The sequence below is a fragment of the Malus sylvestris genome, chromosome 8, assembly GCF_916048215.2.
Source record: "Malus sylvestris chromosome 8, drMalSylv7.2, whole genome shotgun sequence".
Taxonomy (NCBI): Eukaryota; Viridiplantae; Streptophyta; class Magnoliopsida; order Rosales; family Rosaceae; genus Malus; species Malus sylvestris.
The window spans coordinates 3,725,286-3,748,441 of record NC_062267.1 but is presented as its reverse complement, the minus strand read 5'-3'; the positions used below and the strand labels follow the sequence as shown (position 1 = coordinate 3,748,441).

The 23,156-nt window shown below is 36.5% G+C and overlaps 3 protein-coding genes and 2 long non-coding RNA genes across 16 annotated transcripts; 3 read left to right on the top strand and 2 right to left on the bottom strand.

Annotated features, from left to right (window-relative positions):
• The first annotated feature begins 4,272 nt into the window (after nucleotides 1-4,272).
• On the top strand, nucleotides 4,273-7,513 carry LOC126633390 (uncharacterized protein At1g32220, chloroplastic-like). Its single transcript, XM_050303976.1, has 10 exons — nucleotides 4,273-4,464; nucleotides 4,958-5,075; nucleotides 5,269-5,357; nucleotides 5,674-5,729; nucleotides 5,819-5,874; nucleotides 6,127-6,220; nucleotides 6,306-6,385; nucleotides 6,533-6,575; nucleotides 6,807-6,898; nucleotides 6,991-7,513. The coding sequence occupies exons 1-10, from the start codon at nucleotides 4,409-4,411 to the stop codon at nucleotides 7,162-7,164; spliced, it is 858 nt and encodes a 285-aa protein (XP_050159933.1). The 5' UTR covers nucleotides 4,273-4,408; the 3' UTR covers nucleotides 7,165-7,513.
• Nucleotides 7,514-8,450: 937 nt separating this feature from the next.
• Nucleotides 8,451-10,457, top strand: LOC126630919 (transcription initiation factor TFIID subunit 10-like). Its single transcript, XM_050301060.1, has 6 exons — nucleotides 8,451-8,630; nucleotides 8,714-8,778; nucleotides 9,345-9,407; nucleotides 9,617-9,674; nucleotides 9,762-9,812; nucleotides 10,154-10,457. The coding sequence occupies exons 1-6, from the start codon at nucleotides 8,517-8,519 to the stop codon at nucleotides 10,232-10,234; spliced, it is 432 nt and encodes a 143-aa protein (XP_050157017.1). The 5' UTR covers nucleotides 8,451-8,516; the 3' UTR covers nucleotides 10,235-10,457.
• Nucleotides 10,458-11,764: 1,307 nt separating this feature from the next.
• On the bottom strand, nucleotides 11,765-15,761 carry LOC126630987 (uncharacterized). 12 transcript variants are annotated; one of them, XR_007626184.1, is made up of 7 exons: nucleotides 15,709-15,755; nucleotides 15,500-15,592; nucleotides 13,931-15,418; nucleotides 13,129-13,220; nucleotides 12,908-13,009; nucleotides 12,669-12,804; nucleotides 11,765-12,510 (listed from the first exon to the last, which is right to left on the bottom strand). It is a non-coding gene; the product is annotated as an uncharacterized LOC126630987 (long non-coding RNA). The 12 variants fall into 12 exon arrangements; XR_007626193.1 differs by having other exon boundaries at nucleotides 11,765-12,486; XR_007626190.1 differs by having other exon boundaries at nucleotides 12,669-12,779.
• A 151-nt stretch (nucleotides 15,762-15,912) lies between these two features.
• LOC126630989 (uncharacterized) lies at nucleotides 15,913-16,792 on the bottom strand. Its single transcript, XR_007626196.1, has 3 exons — nucleotides 16,466-16,792; nucleotides 16,303-16,362; nucleotides 15,913-15,980 (listed from the first exon to the last, which is right to left on the bottom strand). It is a non-coding gene; the product is annotated as an uncharacterized LOC126630989 (long non-coding RNA).
• A 1,266-nt stretch (nucleotides 16,793-18,058) lies between these two features.
• LOC126631075 (glutamate receptor 2.1-like) lies at nucleotides 18,059-21,601 on the top strand. Its single transcript, XM_050301237.1, has 5 exons — nucleotides 18,059-18,341; nucleotides 18,462-19,804; nucleotides 19,885-20,197; nucleotides 20,297-20,703; nucleotides 20,936-21,601. Exons 1-5 carry the CDS (start codon nucleotides 18,059-18,061, stop codon nucleotides 21,521-21,523), a joined length of 2,934 nt encoding a protein of 977 aa, XP_050157194.1. The 3' UTR covers nucleotides 21,524-21,601.
• The last annotated feature ends 1,555 nt before the right edge of the window (nucleotides 21,602-23,156 follow it).

Sequence of the window (23,156 nt, the reverse complement as noted above, 5' to 3'; positions counted from 1 at the left end):
ACTCACGAGTTCATCTGTGTGTTTATTAATAGTTCTTTTTACAAATGAATGCTGTCAATGATAATGGATCCTTTACACACATGACAAAAAGATATGTGGCTAGAAGTCAGACAAGTAGAGAAAAGGGAAATTACTTTGTGTATGTATATTTTGGTTTATGGGGAATTAATCATAAATCTAATTGTTTTGTGTTCGACAAAAAAAAAAATTGTTTTGTGTCATACAGACATTTAAACCGGCCCTGATATTACAGATCCTCCAAAATAAAAGAAATGGTTTAAAGAACATTTTGGTTACCGTGTTTGTGTTTAAGATCGATTTTGATCACTGTGTTTTATTTTCTGCAAATTTGGTTGCTATTTTATTATTATAAGTTAGCAATCCTAGTCCTTTTGTCAGTTAGACGTTAAAAATATTAACAGAAGGGCTATGCGATTGCTAACTTATGGAAACATATATTGTCACGCCTCGATTCCGACATACGTCGAGGATCGACACGTGACAAGGGAAAATAACATTCGTTGAATATGATTTTTTGGCTTAAAATTCCTTCAAAATTGTGTGAAGATGGTAGATGGATGGGGAGTAATGGAAGAGGAGGCAGGTGTGGGATGGTTGAAGATCACCTGGAAATATGGTGGAAATGGCCGGAATTAGAACCGGGTCGAAGGTGTTGTCGTGGCGTACGGTCAACGGAAATGGAAGGGAAAATCCCTCTTTTTTTTTTTTTTTTTTTTTTTGATTGGCTGCATCATCAAATCTATTGTCATCTCACCCTGACCCATGCGAGCCTCACACGATCGAACTACTTGATTAACAACATAAGGTCCCAAAAAAGGTGAGGAACGTCGATGATCGACATGTGACATATATTGATCAAAATCAATTTGAGAGATAAATACAGTGATCAGAATTATACAAGTTTCATAATAGTTAGAAATCAAAATGTGATGGTTAATAAAAAATTGTAAGTCATGATCTCAAACCAAAATGCATGGTTGTTTTTTTGGTCAATCAAAATATGCATGGTTTAATTGCAAAATTTACGAACAAAAATGGGACATGCATAGAACGCAAACTTAATAGGGAAGTTAACTTTATTCTTTCCCTGTTTTCTGACATTTGGTACCCAAATTACTGCTTGAATATGAACTTTATCAACATAAGCACGACATGTACCAAAGTGTTTTATGTTAATCAACGCTTTTAAGTATTTAACAAGGAATATTCTTTCTCCTTTTTGTGCTGTGGCATGGATTCCATATTCTACATTAATTGTAGTTTAATTTCGTGCATATAAGCCTAAACCATTACTAAATATTAATTAGCCTTTAAACACGATTTGAGACCATTTTTACTTCATCCCGTCAAATATATATTCCCTTTCTGTCGCTGAAAGCCACTTAGGAGATATATATATCGCCACAGTTAACTTTTGTATCACCTTTCTTTTCATCACAAAACTCAAACAGATAATTAAGCAGATCCATTCAACTTTTGTACTTAACCTTCCTGTTTAACCACTTAATTAGTTTTTTTTCATTTGTACCTAGAAAACTATTACCGGAAAGGATCATATCTTTTCATCAAAAAGCCTTTGCAGACTTGCGCGCGCACACAGATATATATATAAAAAATTCAGATTGACATCCCCAACTCTGAGTGCAGTACCAATTAGGGTTTCTGCCCAGCCACTTTATTTTTAAAAAGTAATTAATTGGTAAGCGATGATAGTTCTATAATTAATTAAACTTCATATAGCCTAAAACTAAAAGAGGAGAATAATATCGTATCGATTTAATTAAAATACATATGCAGGGATTGCCCCAACGATGTGAAATATATTATTATTATAGTAATAATCTATTGGATAGTACAGTACTTGTATGGGATACATTGGATAGGATGCATGATGATTAAGCCAAATTTTTTTTCATATTTAACAAAAGGTTAGCGTCCAACCTAATCTAATTAACAGAAAGAAAGAAACCATGGTGAGGTTTTAGTGTTGGAATCTTCTGACAACATAGAAAATAAGGAGAAAGAGGCACTTGTTCCCACTACCTGAGTGGTTTTGTGACGTACTTATCCTTTTAATATATGATTCTCCTTTTGATTTAGACAAGGGAACTAGCACTAGCTCATACATCAGTGGTCACATACTGCATTGCACCAAATCACACACACACACACACATATATGTATTGTATTACTTTCTGAGAAATATAAGTGTTTTTGCTCAAAGAAAAAAAAAAAATAATGAGACGATTGTTTCTACAATACTAAGGAGTGACATGCCTGGTGTAGAAATATTAGTTCCATTTCAAGTATGTTTTTCTTTAGTATTTTGGGGGGATTCTTAGCTATTCCCGATTGTAATCTATACCCTTGTATCTATTTCTCTCAAAACATGCACCATGAGAGTTGCAACTATTACAAAGCAAGTTCTCTCATGTACCTAAGCATATACATACATTGGACAAAAACCAAATCTTAAATTGGGGCAGTGAGTTCTGCAACATCCTGGATGCAGCATATATTCTCACACTTTTAAAAGTTGTATTTCTCAGGTATATTGGGAATTAAGTTAGTTTTATGTCATTTTCGTAGAGCAATTTAGTAGATATTTGCTTCAGAAGTAAAGGCTACTGCTAGGGCAGACTCGAGTCGTTTTCTTAGTTTATGCGCATACAAACTTTGGCTAATATTCGGATAATGTCTCTTTTTTTTTCCTTTTTTTTTTCTCATAGTGCTACTGCATATATTTGCATATCTGCATCCATGCATGGTGTGAAAATTTGATGGATTCAAAATTCCAAAGTTCTGTTTCCTATTATTTATTCCAAATTATGATTCTAATCAGATGTTCAATTCCACTGTGTTGGCCTTTGGCATTCACAAAAGATCAGGGTTTGCAGGGTGTTCTTTTTCTTCCTTTTTTCACTCACAACGCAAAAGAGTCAACGTGCACAGTGGAGGCCACTGGACAGATTCATTTTTTGGAATGGATTCATGGATGCCAATGCCAGTAGAACAAATTGGATTAGAGATATATATGTAGAGGAATATATCAAATCTGATTTCCTTCGTAACTATTAAGATCTGAGTGATTTGGACTAAGATTTTTATCAGATCCTTCTGATTTGACACTGCTTAGTGACTCGTTTATGCTACTAAAACGCGATACTGTCTATTGAGTGCCTCTTTTAATAAAATGTTCAATTTTTGAGTTTTGGTTACAAGAGCTTGGCTTATCTGCACATTATTTTTTAAGTGTAAACCGTTGAGCTTTAACTAAATTATCAGTTAGTTAAATCTTAACCTTTCGCTCTGAAGTAAATGTGCCGAGAAGAACTTCCATTGGTTACAATACATATAAGTACTTAATAGAAAGGTTTACCTCCATAATCTTTGTTGCAATCAAATGCAGGAACTGAAAACAATAAGAATTAATTTGGCTCCTCAGTGGACGGATTCGGTAAAAGCACTATAAATCGTCTATCTATTTGCCATAACTGATTGACTAAACAACTTTAGTTTTAATTGAATTTTTATACAAATGATTTTTTAAAAGTATTTATGATATGAACGGTTCCAACTATAAACGCAAAGTTTTGTGAATCAAACACGAAGCAAATTGAGGAGGAACTCCTCAATTTAAGGAGCCAAACTCCTCTCAAAACAGCATTGGGCTCAAAATTTCATCCCGTCTCAGCTTGGCTCAAAATCCAGGCCAATTTAAAAGGAGAATCCAAATAAAATTGGGCCAGTTTACTAACCAAGAAGGTCTTGGGCCAGAAGAACTTAGGTAGATCCATCTTGAAAAGTAGCCCATCTATGCAGATTGGTTGATTGAAGTCAAAGGGACGAGTGTGAAACTACAGGGAGACTAAGGTGCGTTGTTTGTGAGATTATACAATTGCGAGTTGTGGTTCGAGAAGTCGAATTTAGGTTAGACCAGGTGGTCATAAGCAGTGTATCCGTTCTCTTACACTCCTCAATTCTAGTAAATAAATCGGAGTAGTTTAATTAAAAGATAATGTTAAAAGAGAATAAATTTAAGAATAAAATTTACAAATTAAATGATATGATAGTAATAGAGAAGGAACCGTTGAATTGAAAAAAAAAAAAACCATATTCGCGCCACGTGAAAGTGAAACACAAAGCTTGAGGTGTGAGTGTGTACACGTTGCGTTTTCCCTAAGGCCTTGCACGAACCACTTGTCTCCACAGTTGCGCGCCATCTGTTCTCTCTTTCTTTAAACCAAACTTGTTGTCTGTAAAAGAAGAAGCTACAGACTTTCCGGTTACTTGCGCTCCGGGCATTCTCCGAGAAAGCAAATTGAAGAACCAAAATTCAAGAAACCCTAGAAAAAAGGGGACTGTGTGTAAGCGCGAATTCGAAAAAATGAGGACGGTCGTCTCGCGGTTGATCCATACAAGATCATCACTTCCCAGGCTCTTGTAAGTTTTTTATTTCAATTTTTTATTATTATATAAAATTGGAACTAATACTCAATATGTATACCTGCACTCAGTGCACTGCTAATTTATGGTTTTGAATGTGTTTGTGGTTCTTTTTTGGTATTGAATCTATTGGTGCTGTTGTTTATCGAATTATTATGCAGTGAGTGTTTCGCTGTCGAGAAAGCGTGGGAATTGGGAAACTAATGCAAAAACCTTAAATTTACTAATTGGGATCTTAGACTATTAGGTTTTTTTTAATTTTTTTATTGTTTTTAATTTTTTTTTATAGTTCTGTATTTGGGGTTCTATACGAAATTTGATCATCTGGGTTCATGGATATTTTTATTTCGGTTTTCGGATTATTTGTGCTGCTATGGGTTGTTCTACATTGTTGAATTTGTGGTTGAATTTGTGGTTGAAAAATGAATAAAATAAAGATAGTTAAGAGGAGAATTGGGTTTTCCTTACTTCCTGAGTTCTGTAAATTCAGTGTATCGGATCCACCGAAGAATGGTAGGTATCTGACAACAGACTCTGATAAGGTTGATGAACCCTTCAAAGTTGAGGAAGCAGAGACTGTAAACACTCCCCCTCCGCCAACTGAGAAGGTACTATCTTGTTTCGAAAAGCATTGAAAGTTTGAAACTGTTATTTTGTGATATAATTTTATTGTCTTCATCTCTATGCTATAGTGTCAGCCGACCCCACCTAATGGGAAAAGACTTTGTTGTTTTATTTTTATTTTTTATCTCTATGCTATAGTGTTGTGTTTTTTGTTGACTTCTAAGCTTCTTAATACAGTTGCTTGTCTTGGGTGGAAATGGATTTGTTGGCTCACATGTTTGTAGAGAAGCATTGGACCGGGGCTTGTCTGTCGCTAGCCTTAGCAGGTATAACTCGTCTTTATGTATTTGGTGGTTGGTATCTGCATGCTGGTGTTAAGTTGATGGCAATGAATTGTTCATTAGTGTTGATCAGTTTAGGCCTGTACCCATCTCAATGCTTGTATGCTATATAAGAACACAATACTATCAGACACTGAAGTAATTGTTTCCAACTCGAAGATCATTTTACCTAATTCTTTTGCATACACGATAAGGAAAACTTTATACATCGATGATCGTATCACCTTTTATTTGATTTTTTTTGTTGATTCGATATTGGAACCTCACTTCTAGTGCTATCTCATTTTTTTTTCTTTCTCAGGTCTGGTAGGTCAAAATTACATGATTCATGGGCCGACAGTATGACCTGGCATCAAGGTTTACTTTCTTGCAATAATATTTTATTGACGACCCGTAATTTCTTTTTTTTAATGTAGGACACCCTTTAAAAGTATTTCCATTTTCAGGAAACCTTCTATCGCCTGAGTCATGGAAGGATGCCCTTGATGGTGTCACGTCTGTGGTATGAAGTCCCATAATGCTCCGTTTAACCTTATTCCCATCTGCCAATACGTAGTAAAGACACATGCACACACTGACATATTCTCTAACCATGTGATATATTGTCCTTCCACTCCCCCCTTCTTCAAATTTTGGTTCAGAATGTGCTTATTGTATAGAATGAAAACTGTCTATCCCTTTGTTCTTCATGCTTAGCTTTCATTTAATGGATCAGATGTTTGGTTCCTTTTCCTAATATGGTTTCTTGTCCTAGATATCCTGTGTTGGTGGGTTTGGCTCCAATTCTTACATGTATAAGATTAATGGGACTGCTAACATCAATGCAATTAGAGCTGCCGCTGAACAAGGTATATATACATATATATGTTTTATTTTTCTTGTATCGGGCTACTTCTTTGGCTTACTTGTTAAACAATTGGCGTTGATCCGCAGGTGTGAAAAGATTTGTTTATATCTCTGCTGCTGATTTTGGCTTGGCAAATTACTTATTGCGGGGATATTATGAGGGAAAGGTACCATGCTTTGTTTGAGTTTACTTGTAGGTTGGTCGCTAGTTTTTAGTGGCTGCTGGAAGAATTAGCATAATGAGTCTGCTTGTAATGCTTAGCATGTCTAATCTTATCTGACACAAAATCCTTTGCTGTATCTTGTCAACCTAGAGAGCTGCAGAGACAGAGCTACTAACCAAATTCCCTTATGGAGGTGAGGTTTCTTACTCTTTCATCATTTTTTCGAGTGATAGCTAAGATCTGAGAATTTGTTTATCCATCGGTTACATCTTGTCTCATTAATTTCAATCAATATCTTCTTAAAACATTAAGTTACTACTTTTCTTGAAACCAAGCATGTGACACTGAAGCATTAGTTATATGGCTTATGTTTCTTACAATATTGGACACTTCTATTGTATAACACTGCAAATGCCATTTTCAGGAGTGATTTTGAGGCCTGGATTTATTTATGGGACTCGAAGCGTTGGCAGCGTAAAGTTACCTCTCGGTGTAATTGGTTATCCACTTGAGATGGTATAGTTGTAGTTCTTCATATATTCTGCATTTAGTCCTCCACTTGAGAAAAAGATACATCATCTGATTTATATTCAAACATATGACTGCAGCTATTTCAATATACAAGACCTCTGAGCCAGCTTCCGCTTGTTGGGCCTCTCTTTACTCCTCCAGTGAATGTCACCTCCGTGGCAAATGTTGCCGTTACAGCAGCTACTGATCCTGTCTTCCCTCCTGGGATCGTAGATGTCCAAGGGATCCAGCGTTATACCCAGAAGAAGTAGACGCGTAGTGCCCCCTTCATTTTTTTTGGTTCGTCAGTGCAGACTGCAGAGTGTGATGTAAAGGTGTCTAAGTCTTTTTCGTGAAGATCCTGGTTTTTCTCTGTTAACCGGAATCTTGATACGAAGATTACATCGGGGGTTTTTTTTAATAACGTGTGAAAAGTAGAGATTTACTTGTTCAATAATTTCTTCCCCAGCTGAACATGTTAAAAGTTTGGCTGGAAGAGGGTGGCCGCTACTTTTCATTCACTTGATTTATCAGTGTGTATCTTGGTCCCTTGCAACCTGGGATTAATAGCAAAGTCCGATCCTCAGATTTTTATAGAATTGGTATTAGTACCTCAAAATATTCATCTGTGTTGCTTCTCTTATTTGGGTGACATAAGAGCTCGTGTTTTTGTTTGGAAGTGTTTTTAAAATAATTAACAAAAGCTTATTAGTTGCAAGCACACTTGGATTTTTATTCAAAAGATTGATGCACTTCTTGTTTGAGACTTTCTACGTGGGACTGCAAGCAGCATTTGCTTGTAAGCGCTTTTGTTATAAACACGTTGAAATTCTCATTAAAAGTTTAAATGCTTCCTAAAAGAGCACTTGGGAGTTGAAGATGCTAGATGATGGTTTTTTTTCAAATAAACAATTTTACTACTCAAACACTATGTTGTCAAACGTAGTTAAAAGCCTTTTAGTTGATAGAAAACACTTTTAGCTTTCAGAAGTTGTGACAAATATGTCCTAAAACCGTTCTTTAGAAAGATTGCTGAAATAATAGCATCAGCTGATGAACCATTAATCATAGGTGGACATGTGTTCAACCATAGTTTCCAATTCACTTGTTGCACACATGTTCATTTGTGATTGGATTTAGCTGTAGCTGCTGCTATTTTTTTGGAGTAAGGTTGTTTTGGAAAAGCACTTTTAAACCGGCTGGTTGGAAGTTTGGAACACATCCTACAGTCCTATTGGGTACTACTACATGGAAAGGGATCATCTCCGTATCCCTTCCTCTTAATCCATCAAGTCCGGAGATTCGGGCCATTGAAATTTGATCAAACTGGTTAAAGTTATTATAACTTTTAAAATAAATCCCTATTTATAACCATTGAATCAAATTTCAATAGTTTGAATTTTCAAACTTAGTAGATTAAGTGGAAGGGATCCGGAAAAGATCATTTTCCCTGCTGCACAGTCTGTCGTACTAGTAACCAAAACGGATAGTTGGATGAGGAAATAGGTACAACCCGACCCGGTTGAATAAATTACTTGTTTATAAAATAGGCCAATAAATCTGGAAATCAGAGTCGAAGACTCATCAGGAAAGATCGTATTTTGGAGAGAGAGAAGGAAAGAAGATGAACCAGAACCCAACTCAAAACCAGAACCAGCAACCGAGCGACGGCGGAAAGCACGACGATGACGCCGCCCTCACCGACTTCCTCGCCTCCTTGATGGACTACGCCCCCACCGTAAAACCCTACTTTCGAATCTTATTTTTTCCTTCAAATTCCGATCAAATCGAAATCGAAATCCTGACTTTTTCTGCTTTCAGATACCCGACGAGCTCGTGGAGCATTACTTGGCCAAGAGCGGCTTCCAGTGCCCCGACGTTCGATTGTAGGTACTTGTTCCAATTTCAAATTTTGGGACGATTTGCAATTTGCTCAGTTGAGTTTTCAGTTGCCGTTAGGGTTGTGAGATTAATAATTTGATTTTGTTAAGTATGATTTGATTTTGTTAAGTGTACAGTATGTTTCTGTTCGAAAATTTCAGAGTTGTAGTTCATTAGATACTCATGCTATGTGAATTAAGCTGTAGGTAGAGTTTGTAACTGGTATGAGACTCTCATTGTTGTCTGTGATCTGTTTCCTTCTTTTCGTTTGGGTGCGGGAACCGTATCTATGTTATACATTCGTTCGTTTGCTTCCTAGCCTTCGTTCCAATTAGCGGTTTCAAATTTGTACTAACTGGTAACCTGTTTGATGGGTGAAAGTTTGTACTTTTTGACATAGATTAGATTGCACCATTGCAACCATTAATGTAGAGGAAATTTGGTGTAAATTCCATTTGAGCTGACAATGGCAAAGTGCCGCTAGTTTTATTTTGTTTTTCGTCAATTTGAATTGGATGTATTTCTTTGCATGTACTTGTATGCTGAAGTGTGTACTTTACTCCATTCGCAGAATCAGGCTGGTAGCTGTCGCCACGCAAAAGTTTGTTTCTGAGGTTGCAACTGATGCTCTTCAGTAAGTCACTAAATTATTCACCTCTTGCCTCATGGCACAAGCTCACATTTATGATTTGTCGAATATTGGACAAGAAATGTATAATTGCACTAGTAGGCTGTTGGTCCGGTATTAATTAGTTATATTCGTAGGTTGTTGTACTTGTAGTTAGCCAGTGTATAAGGTATTACAATTGGGGAAGATATTTACATGCTTATGCCGCTAAACAGGCAATGCAAAGCGAGACAGGCTTCTGTAGTCAAAGACAAAAGAGACAAACAACAAAAGGTACTCCAATCATTGTTCTGGTGAGATGTGTGTTTATGTTTATCTAAATTTTAATCACATGTCGTCTTAACTTTAATGTTGCAACAGGATAAGCGTCTAATATTGACGATGGAAGACCTGTCAAGGGCGTTGCGTGAGGTAATGACTACACTCTTTCGAATTACTTTAGCTTGATAGGCTACCTTTTTCATGCACCTCAGTATTCCTCTATTTCTTTCAAAACTGGAGAGCCTTTTGAACTTACAAATGGGTTTTTTTGTTCTCCTCTATATTATTCCTGCATTTTGTACGTTTTTTGTAGAAGCGTGGGATTCATAGAATCTTCAATGTTAGTAAAGTCTCGTGTTCAGTTCTAGAATAGCTCAATCTAGATCGCCTGGCCCCAATTAGATTTTTAAACTGATTTTATTTTCACTTGTTGCATCTATGTTAGTTTTCGTTTAACTAAAGTGCTCATCTTGTTAATCTCAACTGAGCAGCATGGCGTCAATGTGAAGCACCAAGAGTATTTTGCGGACAGCCCTTCAACTGGGATGGATCCTGCAACAAGGGAAGAGTAATTTGCAATTGGATTCGTGTTATTCCATTTACACAGTGTGCGGTTGTATTAGTAATTCGACATGGATTAGGTGATGCTCAATCGCTCTTTTTCTTTTGCTTCGTGTACTTGCTTTTTTTGGGCGGAAGATATTCTTGATATGAAGTAGTTAACTTGTACATGTATGGATTAATTAGTAAAACGATTGCATCTCGTTTATTTCGTAGTAGTGATTTTTGAAACGACGTTGTTGGTTCTCCATCTTCTCTCGTAACCCTGAACCCTTTCAGTACTTGCCTTGTTCAAAGTTAGTTTGGATGAGCACAATTTGGTCTCACGTTTCCAATTAGTTTTACGTTGTCTTTGTAAAGTGCTTGCATTTTTAGGCAATTCTATGATTTGCTTTTCGTGAACGTAAAACTACAAAGCTCTAGAAACCGCTTTGTAATTAATATAACGATTATGCACAACAATTAAGCAAAAAAGAACAAGGAATTAAAGAAAACAAAATTCGAAAATCAATATTATAATCTAATAATTTGTCTGTGGTAATAAAATTTTGAAATTCTAGTCGAGTCAAGGAGATCCAAACTTGCATGTTTCTAATGTAGATATGCTGTTGAGGTTTTACCCATACGTTCCAGGTTTGAAATTCTTACTCTCTAAATTATTGTAATAGTTTCGAACCATTTTCCCTCTTAATAATAAAATTAAGAAAAAAATTAAAAAAAATTCAGGAAAACTAATGAAAAGGGTTTGAAAATTTTGAGTTTTAATAATAAGGACAAAATAAAGGGTAAAGTGAATAATACCAGGTTTGACTTTTTAGTGTAAAAATGTGGTTTTTCGTTAAAGTGAACAGTACCGTGAGCTTTTTATTAAAACTCCCCAAAAATTCCCCTAGTTGACTGAATTTTAACAAATGTTAAGGGTAGTGGGATTAGTGAGGATTAAATCGGCACCATGGTGCACATTATTACTTTTCGCCACTACGGTAAAGCACCATATTCAACCAAAGAGTTTAGTCGGCTACACTTAGAAAAAAAACGTGCATATTTCGAGATAGCACTACGATATGTGGTATAAATTCGCTTTTAACGAGAATCGAACCTAAAACCTTGTGCAGAATCAAGTGTGTAACATGTAGATTAATTTTTTTATGTGACATTTTAGCAGTTGGAGATTCAAAACAAAATTGACCTTAGTATTAATGTACTCTTTTTTGTTTTTTTAAAACACGTATTACTGCCACTTAGTACTACAGTCTAATAATATTTTTCTTCACTTGTAAGTGAGAGATCTTAGATTTGATTCTCGCCAAAGATGAATTTGAACCATATTATTGCTAGTATATTATGAGGCTAAGCCCACTCTCTCTCCTTAGTATAGATAACATCGTTTTTTCAAAAAAAAAAAAAAAAATTTATCACTTTGATCGGGTCAAAGGTAAACGGAACCTGCAGAGGCTTTTGGTTCCTTATTAATTAACAATTAAATGTACCATCTGTGTGCTACGCCAGCACGTTATGCAGATAGAGAGAGCGCAAAGAAATTGCTTCAAATGGTTAATTAATTGTGAATTTTCATCCCAAAATTACATCTAAACTTCTTCGCAATAAATAACATGATAAAAAATACATGGATTTTCTTGAAGCCTCTTTCATGGGATCTCTGGCTGTTAAGTCTTTGCTTTTTCATCAGGACTGGTTTCGTGGCTTGCGTTCTGGAACACTGTTCTGTAGATTTTCGTGGCCCTCCAGTCCCTCGGATCAAATTGGCACAATATTTTCAGGCTCCATACTCATTACCTTTGCATGGAGTTGAAGAAAAGAACCAACCTCTCTCATTATGTTTTCTTCCTTGTTTCTTCTAGCTAGTGTTTCCGCCGCGACACAGATCGCATGAATCTCCAGTTATTGCTGCTGATGAGCCTGACCTTCAGAACCCAGAACTAACAGCAACTCCTGATCAAGGCTGACTAGACCTCAATAAAGACACTGATAACATAATTAAGTTTCATCCTTGACTTAGGTGTTAAAATTGGCCTCACCGTCGCGCAAGTATCGGCCAGCTCTTCTCTGTATGATCATGGAAAACTTGCTCACCTTTTGGCCTGCGTTTTTATGTTTTCTTTTAAGCTTCAAGTAGATATTATTGCATGAGGCCAAAACCAAGGCAGCGATTGACAATAACAGTATATATTCTATGTTAAAATAGGGCAAACTAGAAAATGTTCCTGCGTGTTGCTGTGGGACTTGAATGCATCACCTTGAACTGCATGAATAAGATACATTTTACCTGAATAAATTCAACACAATCATAAATGAAGAGAGGGATAGATGAGTGAATGGGGTCAGTAAGATATGCAACTTCGTTTTTATATACATTCAACTGAGCTGACATGAAAAGACATTGTACAATGAACATGACGAAACTGAACGTTTTGGTTCCCTAACCTGAAACCCCTTGTCTCAGACACCCAACACCTCTCTCCCTCAAATAGCCCTAAACGAAGTGCCTCGTAGCATCAAATCGCCCTACAACACCCCCGGGCGAGATTGAGACTACTTTTCATATTTTCATTTTAATGTACTTGCAAGGAAATGATAGTATATTCCAAAATTAGTAGTTTACAGAGAAATAAAAATATTGTTTTCAAGGAATTAATATGATTGCAAATGTAATAGCTCCATACATAGTGAGGTAGGATAAATGATGGAAGACGCATTGAAATTTGAGGTTCATAGGTTGAGAAGAGTCCATAGCATTGATCCATATATGGATAGCTTGCACAGATCTACAATTCAAGCTCCGAACAAAGTATCAATTTATCAGCAATTGTGACATTCATTATTCCTAAAAAAGTTATTGATTCACAAATAAACAAATGAAAGTAATCGGAAAAGAAACGCTTACCACATGCTAGCTGAATCCGAACTCAAAATGACCACGATATTTTCCCAGCAATGATCACAAAGAGATTGCTGCCGGGGACTTCTGTCCATCCCCTGAAAACAATGGAATAATATATCCATTAAAAAAACGTCACAAAAAGATTTACCGTAACTGTCCCAACTATTATAATTATATGGTTCTATTGGTATATTCAGACTTCAAAATAAAATCTGGCAGTTGTTTGCAGTTGTAAACAATTTCTCTTTACAAAACTACATAAATTGTAATGACCAAAGAAATCAAAACTTTGATTAGGCATTAGAAACAATGTTACCTTTTGGAGAAAAGGATGCTCAACCAAATGGAAGCCCAAATTTAAAACAACTAGAGAATCTGACGTTATAAAATCCGTAAGAAGTGCGTAATGCGTCTAATTTAAAAAGTCTCTCACACATATGTAATTGCACGTAGCACACTAGATTATAAAAAAAAAATAAAAAAAAAATAAAAAAAAAACCTTGATACAAAAGGACTGCAAAGAATTGCTTTGTCATAGAAAGTATAAGAATAAATTGAATCAACTGGAGATGCTTCTTGCCAACCAACAAAGTAAAACACAGGGCAACAAAATCACAAATGAACATAGGCATCTCTTAAGAATTTAAATAACCAAGATTTTGATGAACTAATTGTAAGCATTGGTACATAGATGTGTCACTATTTACATAAAACATGTGAAGGACAGTCAGTTTAGAGTTTCAAAATATAAAATATTAAAATTTCCATAAAAGATAAGTATTGGGAAACAAAGTTGGCATCTCACCTTCCACAATAGGTCGACAAATCCTTTGATTACGCTTTAGCTTCTTGTTTAACTGAAAACACAAATTCATTGTTCAGAATATCATAATTTCATGAAATGGTTCACCTTTGAATCAAGAAGAACTCCTTTGTTTTATGTATGGTACTGATAATCAACTCATAATATTGGATCTCAATTTATTTCAAACTTTTATGCATTTTTTACCATTCCAGGATCCATTTAGGCAATCTCTTAGACCATTAGTTTGTTCCCTTTGACTAAAATTAAAAACAGCACATCCGCTTGCTGCTTAGTGACTTGATAAGTCAGTCACAAAGATAACATGTAGAATGCAAATATGGATCGGGAAAAAACAACAGCTATAGAATTGATTATATAGAAGAAGAAAACATATTTATTGTGAGGTTATCCTAGCTATCCACTATGACCCAATATATATAGCAAGTAAAAACTATGGCAGCAAAAAAACTATGGCAGCAAAGATCTCACATATATAAATATTACATAAACTTTGTTTTTGTACAATGTCTTCTCCCTTCAATGACAGTTTATGGGGAGTGCCACTACTGCTTTCATTGTTCTACCATTGAGTGTTTCTTATCCAGAAAAATAAAATGAGCAGGTTAATGATACTCACATGTGCAAAATGCTAATCCTATGGTCTAAAGTTAACTGAGTTTTTTAGTGTAAAATCCCTAATTTCACTGCATTTCGATTGATCACAGTTCGTGACTTGTTAAACTTGATATATCCTTAGACATTTTGGGAACTTGACAACTTAAATTTTCTTTAGTCACAGATGTGCTCATAAAAGCAAATTAAAGTGACCCAATATATACTAAAAACTTGGAGAAGGGACTCAATTAGTTAACGAACAGGTGCCTCACCTTTCATGTTAAAGATCAAAGAGAGAAAACCAAGCCGAACTCTTCAAAATTCGTTGGCACACATGCATCAACGGCTCAATTGAATGTATAATGCGTACTTATATACAACCATTCAAACAATTGTTATAGATTGACATTAGCCTCCAAACTTCAAAAAAATTGAAACCTTAAAAATGCAAAACCTTTTTTCCTTCATATTTGAACTGTTTCGATTAGCTTATCTCTCTATCACTTGATTCATTATTTCTAAAGGAAGTTCTAATCACTACCAAAACAGCTTAATAGCAGTTTATTATCTCTAAAAAAAAAAGAGGGAAAACATGAAATACTAACTGTACTCAAAATCCCAAATGCGTAACACATGGTTCTAATCTAAACCCTGATTCTAAAATTTAGAATTCGACACAAAAATGAAACTTGGAATGATTAGCATGGAAATGAGAGAGGGAGAAGTGTGAGGGAATCTACACATGAGGGCTTTGGATCCGAGTCCAGAGCTGGAAGTGGCAGAGGTTGCGAACTTAAGAGTATGGAAGAGGCGGGAAGGATTTTCCTCTGTGCTGCCTCATGGCCTTCCCCGTCGCTGGACCTGCTCTGGTTCCTTGCAAAAACAATGAAAATTAAATAAGAAACTTGCCGGAAACTCGGAAAACCTCATCGAAAAAACTGAACAACAACTTACCTCGGATTCACCTTTAACTCGTAACAAATCTTTTCACATTATTCTCTATTGCCACTCGTACTTCACTCAGTACTAATCGATATAGCTGAAAGTCTGAATCATGAAGAATGAGAAGTTGAAGTATATCAAATGAGTGAGGGGAAAGAGGGAGTAAGAGAAGCAGAAAAGCGATGGAACAAAATGGAAGATGCTGGAAGGGTCTTCCTTACCAACGACGATGAAATCCAATTGCCATTTCAAGCTCCCTCAATCACGACCTGTAGGAAAATATCAAACCCAAACATAAGTTCACTGAAATCCGAATTCAATATAATCAAACACAAACAAAATACCAAAATTATAAATAAATAAAAAACTAAACTAAACTACAAATTAAAACTTTCAATTGAATAACCCCAGAATTTAAATTACTTGCCAGTAACAGATTTCTCTGAGTAATCAATTTCACGATTATGGTCATCGAACACAACATTCTCCAAAACTGCCAAACACATGCAACCATATTTGATAAGAATTTGAAATATCACTCCAATCATGACACAGAACATAAACATTTCGCGCTAACTGTCATTTTTAAAGTAGAATGTTCAATTAAATCATGATGTTAAGTACCAGTCCTAAATTTGATAGCATTCCAAATATCTGGTTCCTTGTCCTTTGACAAATCAATGCACTTAGCTAATAGAGGACTACAATAGTCAAATGTAGTGAAAGAATAATTAAGGGCAAGCTGATTGTATGATTAAAGAAATCTCATACCTTCCATAAAAAAATCAAAGCGAAAACCAGGAAGAGATTGATACCGGACGTTGGGGGTAGCCCAAGTTGACCGAAACGGACGAAACCTTGCTCGACCTCTCTCTCTGTCCACATGAGAAAACAACAACACCCAAAAGGTTAGAGATTTCCAAAACCAAAAGGAAACTAAGAGAGAGAAGCGGAGGAGAGAGAGAGAGATCGGAGTACCGTTAGTTAAGGCGTGGACGGCGTCAGTTCTCCTTGCTCGCCGTTCGCCGTTCGCCGACTCGAGCCCATCTCCTTGCTCCTCTCCTTCATCTCACCGAAGCTCTCGAATTACAGAAAGGCCAGTTGGTGTGGTTTTGGTTTTAGGAAGCAGGAGCCGATGCTATTCCAGAGATGGTGTTGTGGCTGCTATGCTTTGAGAAAAGGGAAACGAAGCCAGAAAGTTGGCTAAAATTACCCGAGTGGCAATCCTGTAAATAAACTGAAATGTCGTCCGGAGAAAATTTCATAGATCCTGGCAGAGCACCTATCTAAATCTATCTCTCACTCAGTCCAAAGGACCTGGCTTCTCTGCCATTCCAGTTCCCATACATTCTTATCATTTCCTATTTGTGCAGTCACGTTAAGCCATGTTAATATTTTATATCACTTTTAGTTTTTGTCTTATTATATCTATAAAAAAAAATCAACATAAAATGTTGATGTGGCTTAACCATGACCGCATAAAATAGGAGATGATGAGAGTGTATGGAAACTGGAAGGGCAGAGAAGCCGGGTCCCAGTCCAAACCCATAGCTCCCATCTCTTTCCAATCTGTCAGGCCCTTTGTCTCCCTCTCATGTAGTCGCTCTGTCCCCTTTCTCTACTCGCCAGAGGCACACCCAACTGTCTCCGAGTAAAAAATGGAAGCGAATGTCTCTCTTCAATTTGTCAGGAGTGATGTTCCCCTCCCCTCTCTCTTGCCGAGTCAAAGGTGAAATGCAACCAACGGCTGAAAATAGGTTTTAAAGCCTGAGTGGCAATTTTGTAAATTAAACGAAAGTTGGTTAAAAGCATCCGAGTGGCAAGCTTGTAAATAAACTGAAATATGGTTCAAAATACTGTTCATTTGTACAGTGCCATTGAAAAGCCTTCTTTGGACTAAAGTAATGTAATATGGTAATTTTATGTAGGTTTATTACGATGTAGATTTCGATGAGGTCCTTTCCTGAAAATATCATCTTGTTAAAAATTTAAAAAAAAGAAAACTAATGAAAAAGGCTTGAAAACTTTGAGTTTTAATGATAAGGACAAAATAAAGGGTAAAGTGAATAGTACCAGGATTGACTTTTTAGTGTAAAAATGTGGTTTTTCGTTAAAGTGAACAGTACCGGGAGCTTTTCGTTAAAGTTCCCTTTAAAAAAAGCCGAACAATTAATGCTCAAACCTTCATAATTACTATGCTAATATAATTTTAATATTTCATTGCTTCCCAGAAGCTCTTTGGGGAGTAAGAAAACAGTTGGACATCATTGTTCTAATTGTACTTTGGTCTTGTACTATGCATTTCACTATCACGTTTACCTTGGACGGCGATTTAGTCCAGGTAAATGAAGCTTACGTACACAGGCTTCATTTGTTTCTTTTAGTTCTTGACAAATTTTATCTTGGAGCTACTCCAACAAGAGGTATTAGTAATTTACGACGAAATTGTTATGTAATTAAGCATGTATCTTACACCCCAAGTTTTCTGTATGCTATAACTACGTTAGAATCAGAAATACCGATCCAAGTATCTTTGGACAACTACCTTTCCATCCAGAAGCAGATACGACCATGACGAAGAGGAAACTGACAGACTTAGTGTCTTCTTTCGTCTTGTTTGTTTCTTTAAGCATGAATTCATTGGCTATGGGAAACAAGTCCCCGAACATAACAATCGCAGTGGAAGTTGGTGTGATTCTTGATGACCTTGATTCACTCAGTGCAAAAGTTTGGTTGAGCTGCATTAACATGGCCCTCTCTGATTTCTATACCGGCTCTCACGCTTCCTCTTCTACCAGGGTGGTTCTAAACGTTAGGGACTCCGAAGAAGACACTGTCGATGCAGCTGCTGCAGGTCTCTCTCTCTTTGTAGACCGTGTTTTATTTCAGTTTGCAACAACTTTCACTCTATGATTCTATTTTAAGTAAAAGAAGCATTGTAACTAACTTCTTGTGCCTTCTGTTGATATAACAGCATTAGACCTGATAAAGAATACTCAAGTGCAGGCAATCCTCGGCCCAAAGTCATCGATGCAAGCCAAATTTGTAATTGATCTGGGGAACAAAGCCCAGGTGCCCATCATCTCATTTTCAGCAACAGATCCTTCCCTCACTTCTATTCGAAGTCCATACTTTTACCGAGCCGCACAAAATGACTCATCTCAGGTGAAAGCCATAAGTGCTATCATCCAAGCCTTTGGATGGAGAGAAGCTGTGCCCATCTATGTAGACAACGAGTATGGCGAGGGAATAATACCTTACTTGGTAGATGCCTTGCAAGAAGTTGAAGCTCGTGTCCCATATCGAAGTGTTATACCTCCAGAAGCCACTGAGGACCAGCTTGATGCAGAGCTCTCCAAGCTAATGACTATGCAGACTAGAGTCTTCATTGTGCACATGTTGCCCTCTCTTGGCTCTCGCCTTTTTGCCAAGGCACGAGAGAAGGGAATGATGGATGAAGGGTATGTTTGGATAATGACCAATGGGTTAACCAATCTTTTGAGTACAACAAATGCTTCAGTCATCAATTCAATGCAAGGTGCACTGGGTGTGAGGACTTATATGCCCAGAACAGAAGAATATATCAATTTTAGAAATCGATGGAAAAGGCAATTCCAAAAGAAGAATCCAACAATTATCGACGCTGAATTAGACGTTCCTTCACTCTGGGCTTATGATGCTGCTTTTGCATTAGCCATGGCAGTTGAAATTGTTGGGACTACAAACTTTGGCTTCAAAAAGGCGAATGCTTCCACCAACTCATCAAATGATCTTGGATCAATTGGGATCTCCCAAAATGGTCCAGAGCTTTGCAAATCCTTGTCAGGTACTAAATTTAGAGGCCTTAGTGGGGATTTCAGTTTTGTTGATGGGCAATTACAAGCATCCGTCTTTGAAATGGTAAATGTGTTGGGTGATGCAACAAAAACAATTGGGTTTTGGACACCACAGAGTGGACTTGTGAAAAAATTGAACTTGATAACCACAAGTGGTCCTTATTCAACTTCTAAATCCAATGTTGGACCTATTATATGGCCCGGAGATTCTACCTCAGTTCCTAAAGGATGGGAGATCCCGACAAACGGCAAAAGATTGAGAGTAGGAGTTCCTGTGGAAAATGGCTATCCTCAATTTGTAAAAGTAGTATATGACTCTAGCACTAATACGATTCATGTTGCTGGGTACGTCATTGACATCTTCAACGCTGCAATGGGCAAATTAAAGTACAATGTTGCTTATGATTTCATTCCCTTCGCCAATCCAGATGGTACAAGTGCTGGCACTTACGATGATTTGGTGCATCAAGTATTTCTCGGGGTACGTAGTACTAGAAACTAGTGTGTAGTTCACTTTGTTTAACAATTATCATTAGTTGTAATACTAATAATCTGTGACAGAATTTCGATGCAGTGGCAGCAGATGCAACAATTAGAGCAAACAGGTCCTTGTATGTGGACTTTACCTTGCCATACACAGAATCAGGGGTAGTGATGGTAGTGCCAACGAAAGATAGAAAGAGCAAAAGTGCATGGATTTTCTTAAAGCCTTTGACACTGAATCTTTGGTTGACAAGTGCTTTCTTTTTCGTCTTCGTTGGTTCAGTGGTTTGGGTTCTTGAACACCGTATCAATGATGAATTTCGCGGTCCTCCTGCTCATCAAGTTGGCACAGTCTTTTGGTTCTCCTTCTCAACCATGGTTTTTGCACAGCGTAAGTACTAGCTAGTACACCCTTGAAAGATTTCATAGTTATACTTAAAATTCAACAACTAATTGTTGTATCATCGTGTTCTACTTCATCAATGTACAGGAGAGAGGGTGATTGGCAACTTGGCAAGGTCTGTGGAGATTGTTTGGATGTTTGTAGTGCTGATACTAACGCAAAGTTACACAGCGAGTCTAACTTCATTGTTAACATCTCAAGAACTTCAGCCAACTTTTACGAATATACTCGATCTTATAAACAATAAGGAGTATATTGGGTACAAAAACGGTTCTTTCGTCCGCGACCTTCTGATAGACCGGGGTGTTGATCCCTCCAAGTTACGGCCTTACACGTCTAGGGAAGAATGTGACGTATTTTTGACAAATGGGAGTGCCAAAGGCGGTATTGCTGCTGCTATCGACGAAACCCCGAACATTAGGCTGTTTCTTGCCAAATATTGCAAGAAATACACCATGATTGGCCCAATTTTCAGAACTGATGGCTTTGGCTTTGTAAGAGCTCTCTCTTTACTTCTCTCAGAAGTAATGTGTCACCTGCTTATACATTGTGTACCGCATTACTAATACGGGTAGGATTCAAGTTTAGCGTCATTGAGTCTCACCTCTATTAGCGATTTGGTACCAAACCTACGCGGTAAAAGAGCAAGTTCGAGACGGTTTTATCATTCTAATGTTCCTCGTATGATTTCCTTTTTTTTTTTTTTTTGGGTGCACACCTATATAGGTCTTCCCCAAAGGTTCACCTCTTGTGCCAGATGTTTCAAGGGCAATCCTGGTCGTGAATGAGGGAAATGATACAACTGATGCTGAAAACAAATGGTTCGCGCCGGAAGGCACATGTTCAGATACATCACCCACCATCTCCGATTCCAACAGTCTTGGACTTGATAGCTTTTGGAGTCTCTTCCTCATTGTCGGGGTCTCCGCATCTTTAGCTCTTCTCATATTTGCAGTCTCTTTCTTTAATAGGCATTGGCATGTCTTCATCGCGACAAGAGGTGACTCTGTGTGGAGAAGATTTATGGTTATGCTTAGAACCTTTGACCAAAGAGACCTTAGCTCCCATACTTTTAGAAAGAGTAGTGGCTCCCGAGATGGAGAAACCTACAATTTTGGAGCTACGGCTGTCGAGGATTCACCAAACAGTTACAGCACCTGCCCACCAAGCCCTGCCTCAGGCCATTCAGACCACCCAGAAATACTGATTACAGCTGAAGGAGCTCACCCACGCATGGGTGAACAGAACAGGTCCAAGGCTCAAACTTCCGACACAGTTCCGCAACAGCCAGGAGAAATCCTTCTAACGCCGTGACGTGGGTTCCGAAGCAAACTTAGTTCTCTTGTATAGTTTATTTGACTAGAATTTGTATCACCATTTTCTACTTAATTACTTATATTTGTTTTTTTTTTCTTGATAATTATAGGAGTGGGGAGGGCCGTAAAGGCTTAAACCCTAAACTGTATAAGCAAAACAGTGACTGTCAATTTAATCCATGAATTATTATGTTAGTGAAAATTAGGTCTTTAAATTAAATTTTTTTTCTTCAGAAAATTCAATTATTGAATTATAAAAATCTGCCAATTACATCTGTAATATTATATTCGAAGCTACTATATTCAATTTTCCGTCAATTTAAGTCACATTACTTGATTATGGTACATATTGGAGGGTATATTGATAGTTTTTCATAAAGAAATAATGTATAAAGTTAACTTTGGAGGGTAAATTGGTAGTTTTACATAAGAAATAGTGTACGTTAACTTTGGAGGGTAAATTAGACGTTAGATTCGCAACCTATATGAAATGTTAAGGGTTATCGGTGAGAAAATGACGGTATTACACTCTAAAGTATGTCAAGTGATTTAAGTTGATGAAAAATTGGATAAAATAACTTTGAATATAATAGTAGAGGTGAAATTAGCAATTTTTAATGAATTTAGGAACTTATTTTACCGAAAAAATAATTCAGGAACCTAATTTTCACTAAGGTGATAGTTCAAAGACTAAATCTGCACAATCATCCAAAATAAACAACTCTACTTATCATCAATTGAACTTTGGATAAAGTTTCCTGTGGTGACTAACTTTTAGCGTGACATTCAGATATCACATGTTATTACCAATCAATAAGTTATTTCCTTTTGTTGTTGTTGTTGTTTTTAATAAACTTATTATTATTAAGGGGAGAGGGAATGATTCGAAACCATTACAATAATTTTTGTGTGAGGGGGAGGGGATTCGAATTCGAAATATATGAGTGAAAACTCAATACCCTATCCACTAAGATATTGAACTACATGCAAATAAGCGATTTCTTAAAATTTGATAACTAATTGAAAAATGCTTTGACAAGTTCCTTGATATTGTACAAATTATTTGTAACTTTTTGTCAATATCTGTTTTTTTTTTATTCGCATATAGTTTGAGTATTGTCAATATCTGTTTTTTTTTATTCACATATAGTTTGAGTCAATATATTATTTCATAGTTTTCACTAATTTTTTTTTTCATATTTCAACATCCGTGATGATCATTTCATTTCCAAGCATAGATCAGCAAAAACAAATTTTGTATTAATATTCATTCATCTCTATATATAAAATAGTGAATTAAAGCGTTATTTAGTACTACGATCTAGTAGTAATTCTCTTCCCTTGTAAGTGAGAGGTCTTAGATTTGATTCTTGTTAAAGGTGAATTTGAACTATATTATTATTGTTAGTCTATTGTAAGACTAATCCACTCTCTTTTCCTTAATTCAGATAATATCGTTTGTTAAAAAAAAAAGAAATTAAAGCAACCACATTAGAGTAGTAAATAATATAGCTAAACTACATAGTGATATAACTCTCTTTGTCACCGAAAGAGGGTGAAAAAACTATTTAGTCTTTTATCACAACAAAAAATTTAAGAACAGTAACGTAATTTCACAAAACAAAATTTTG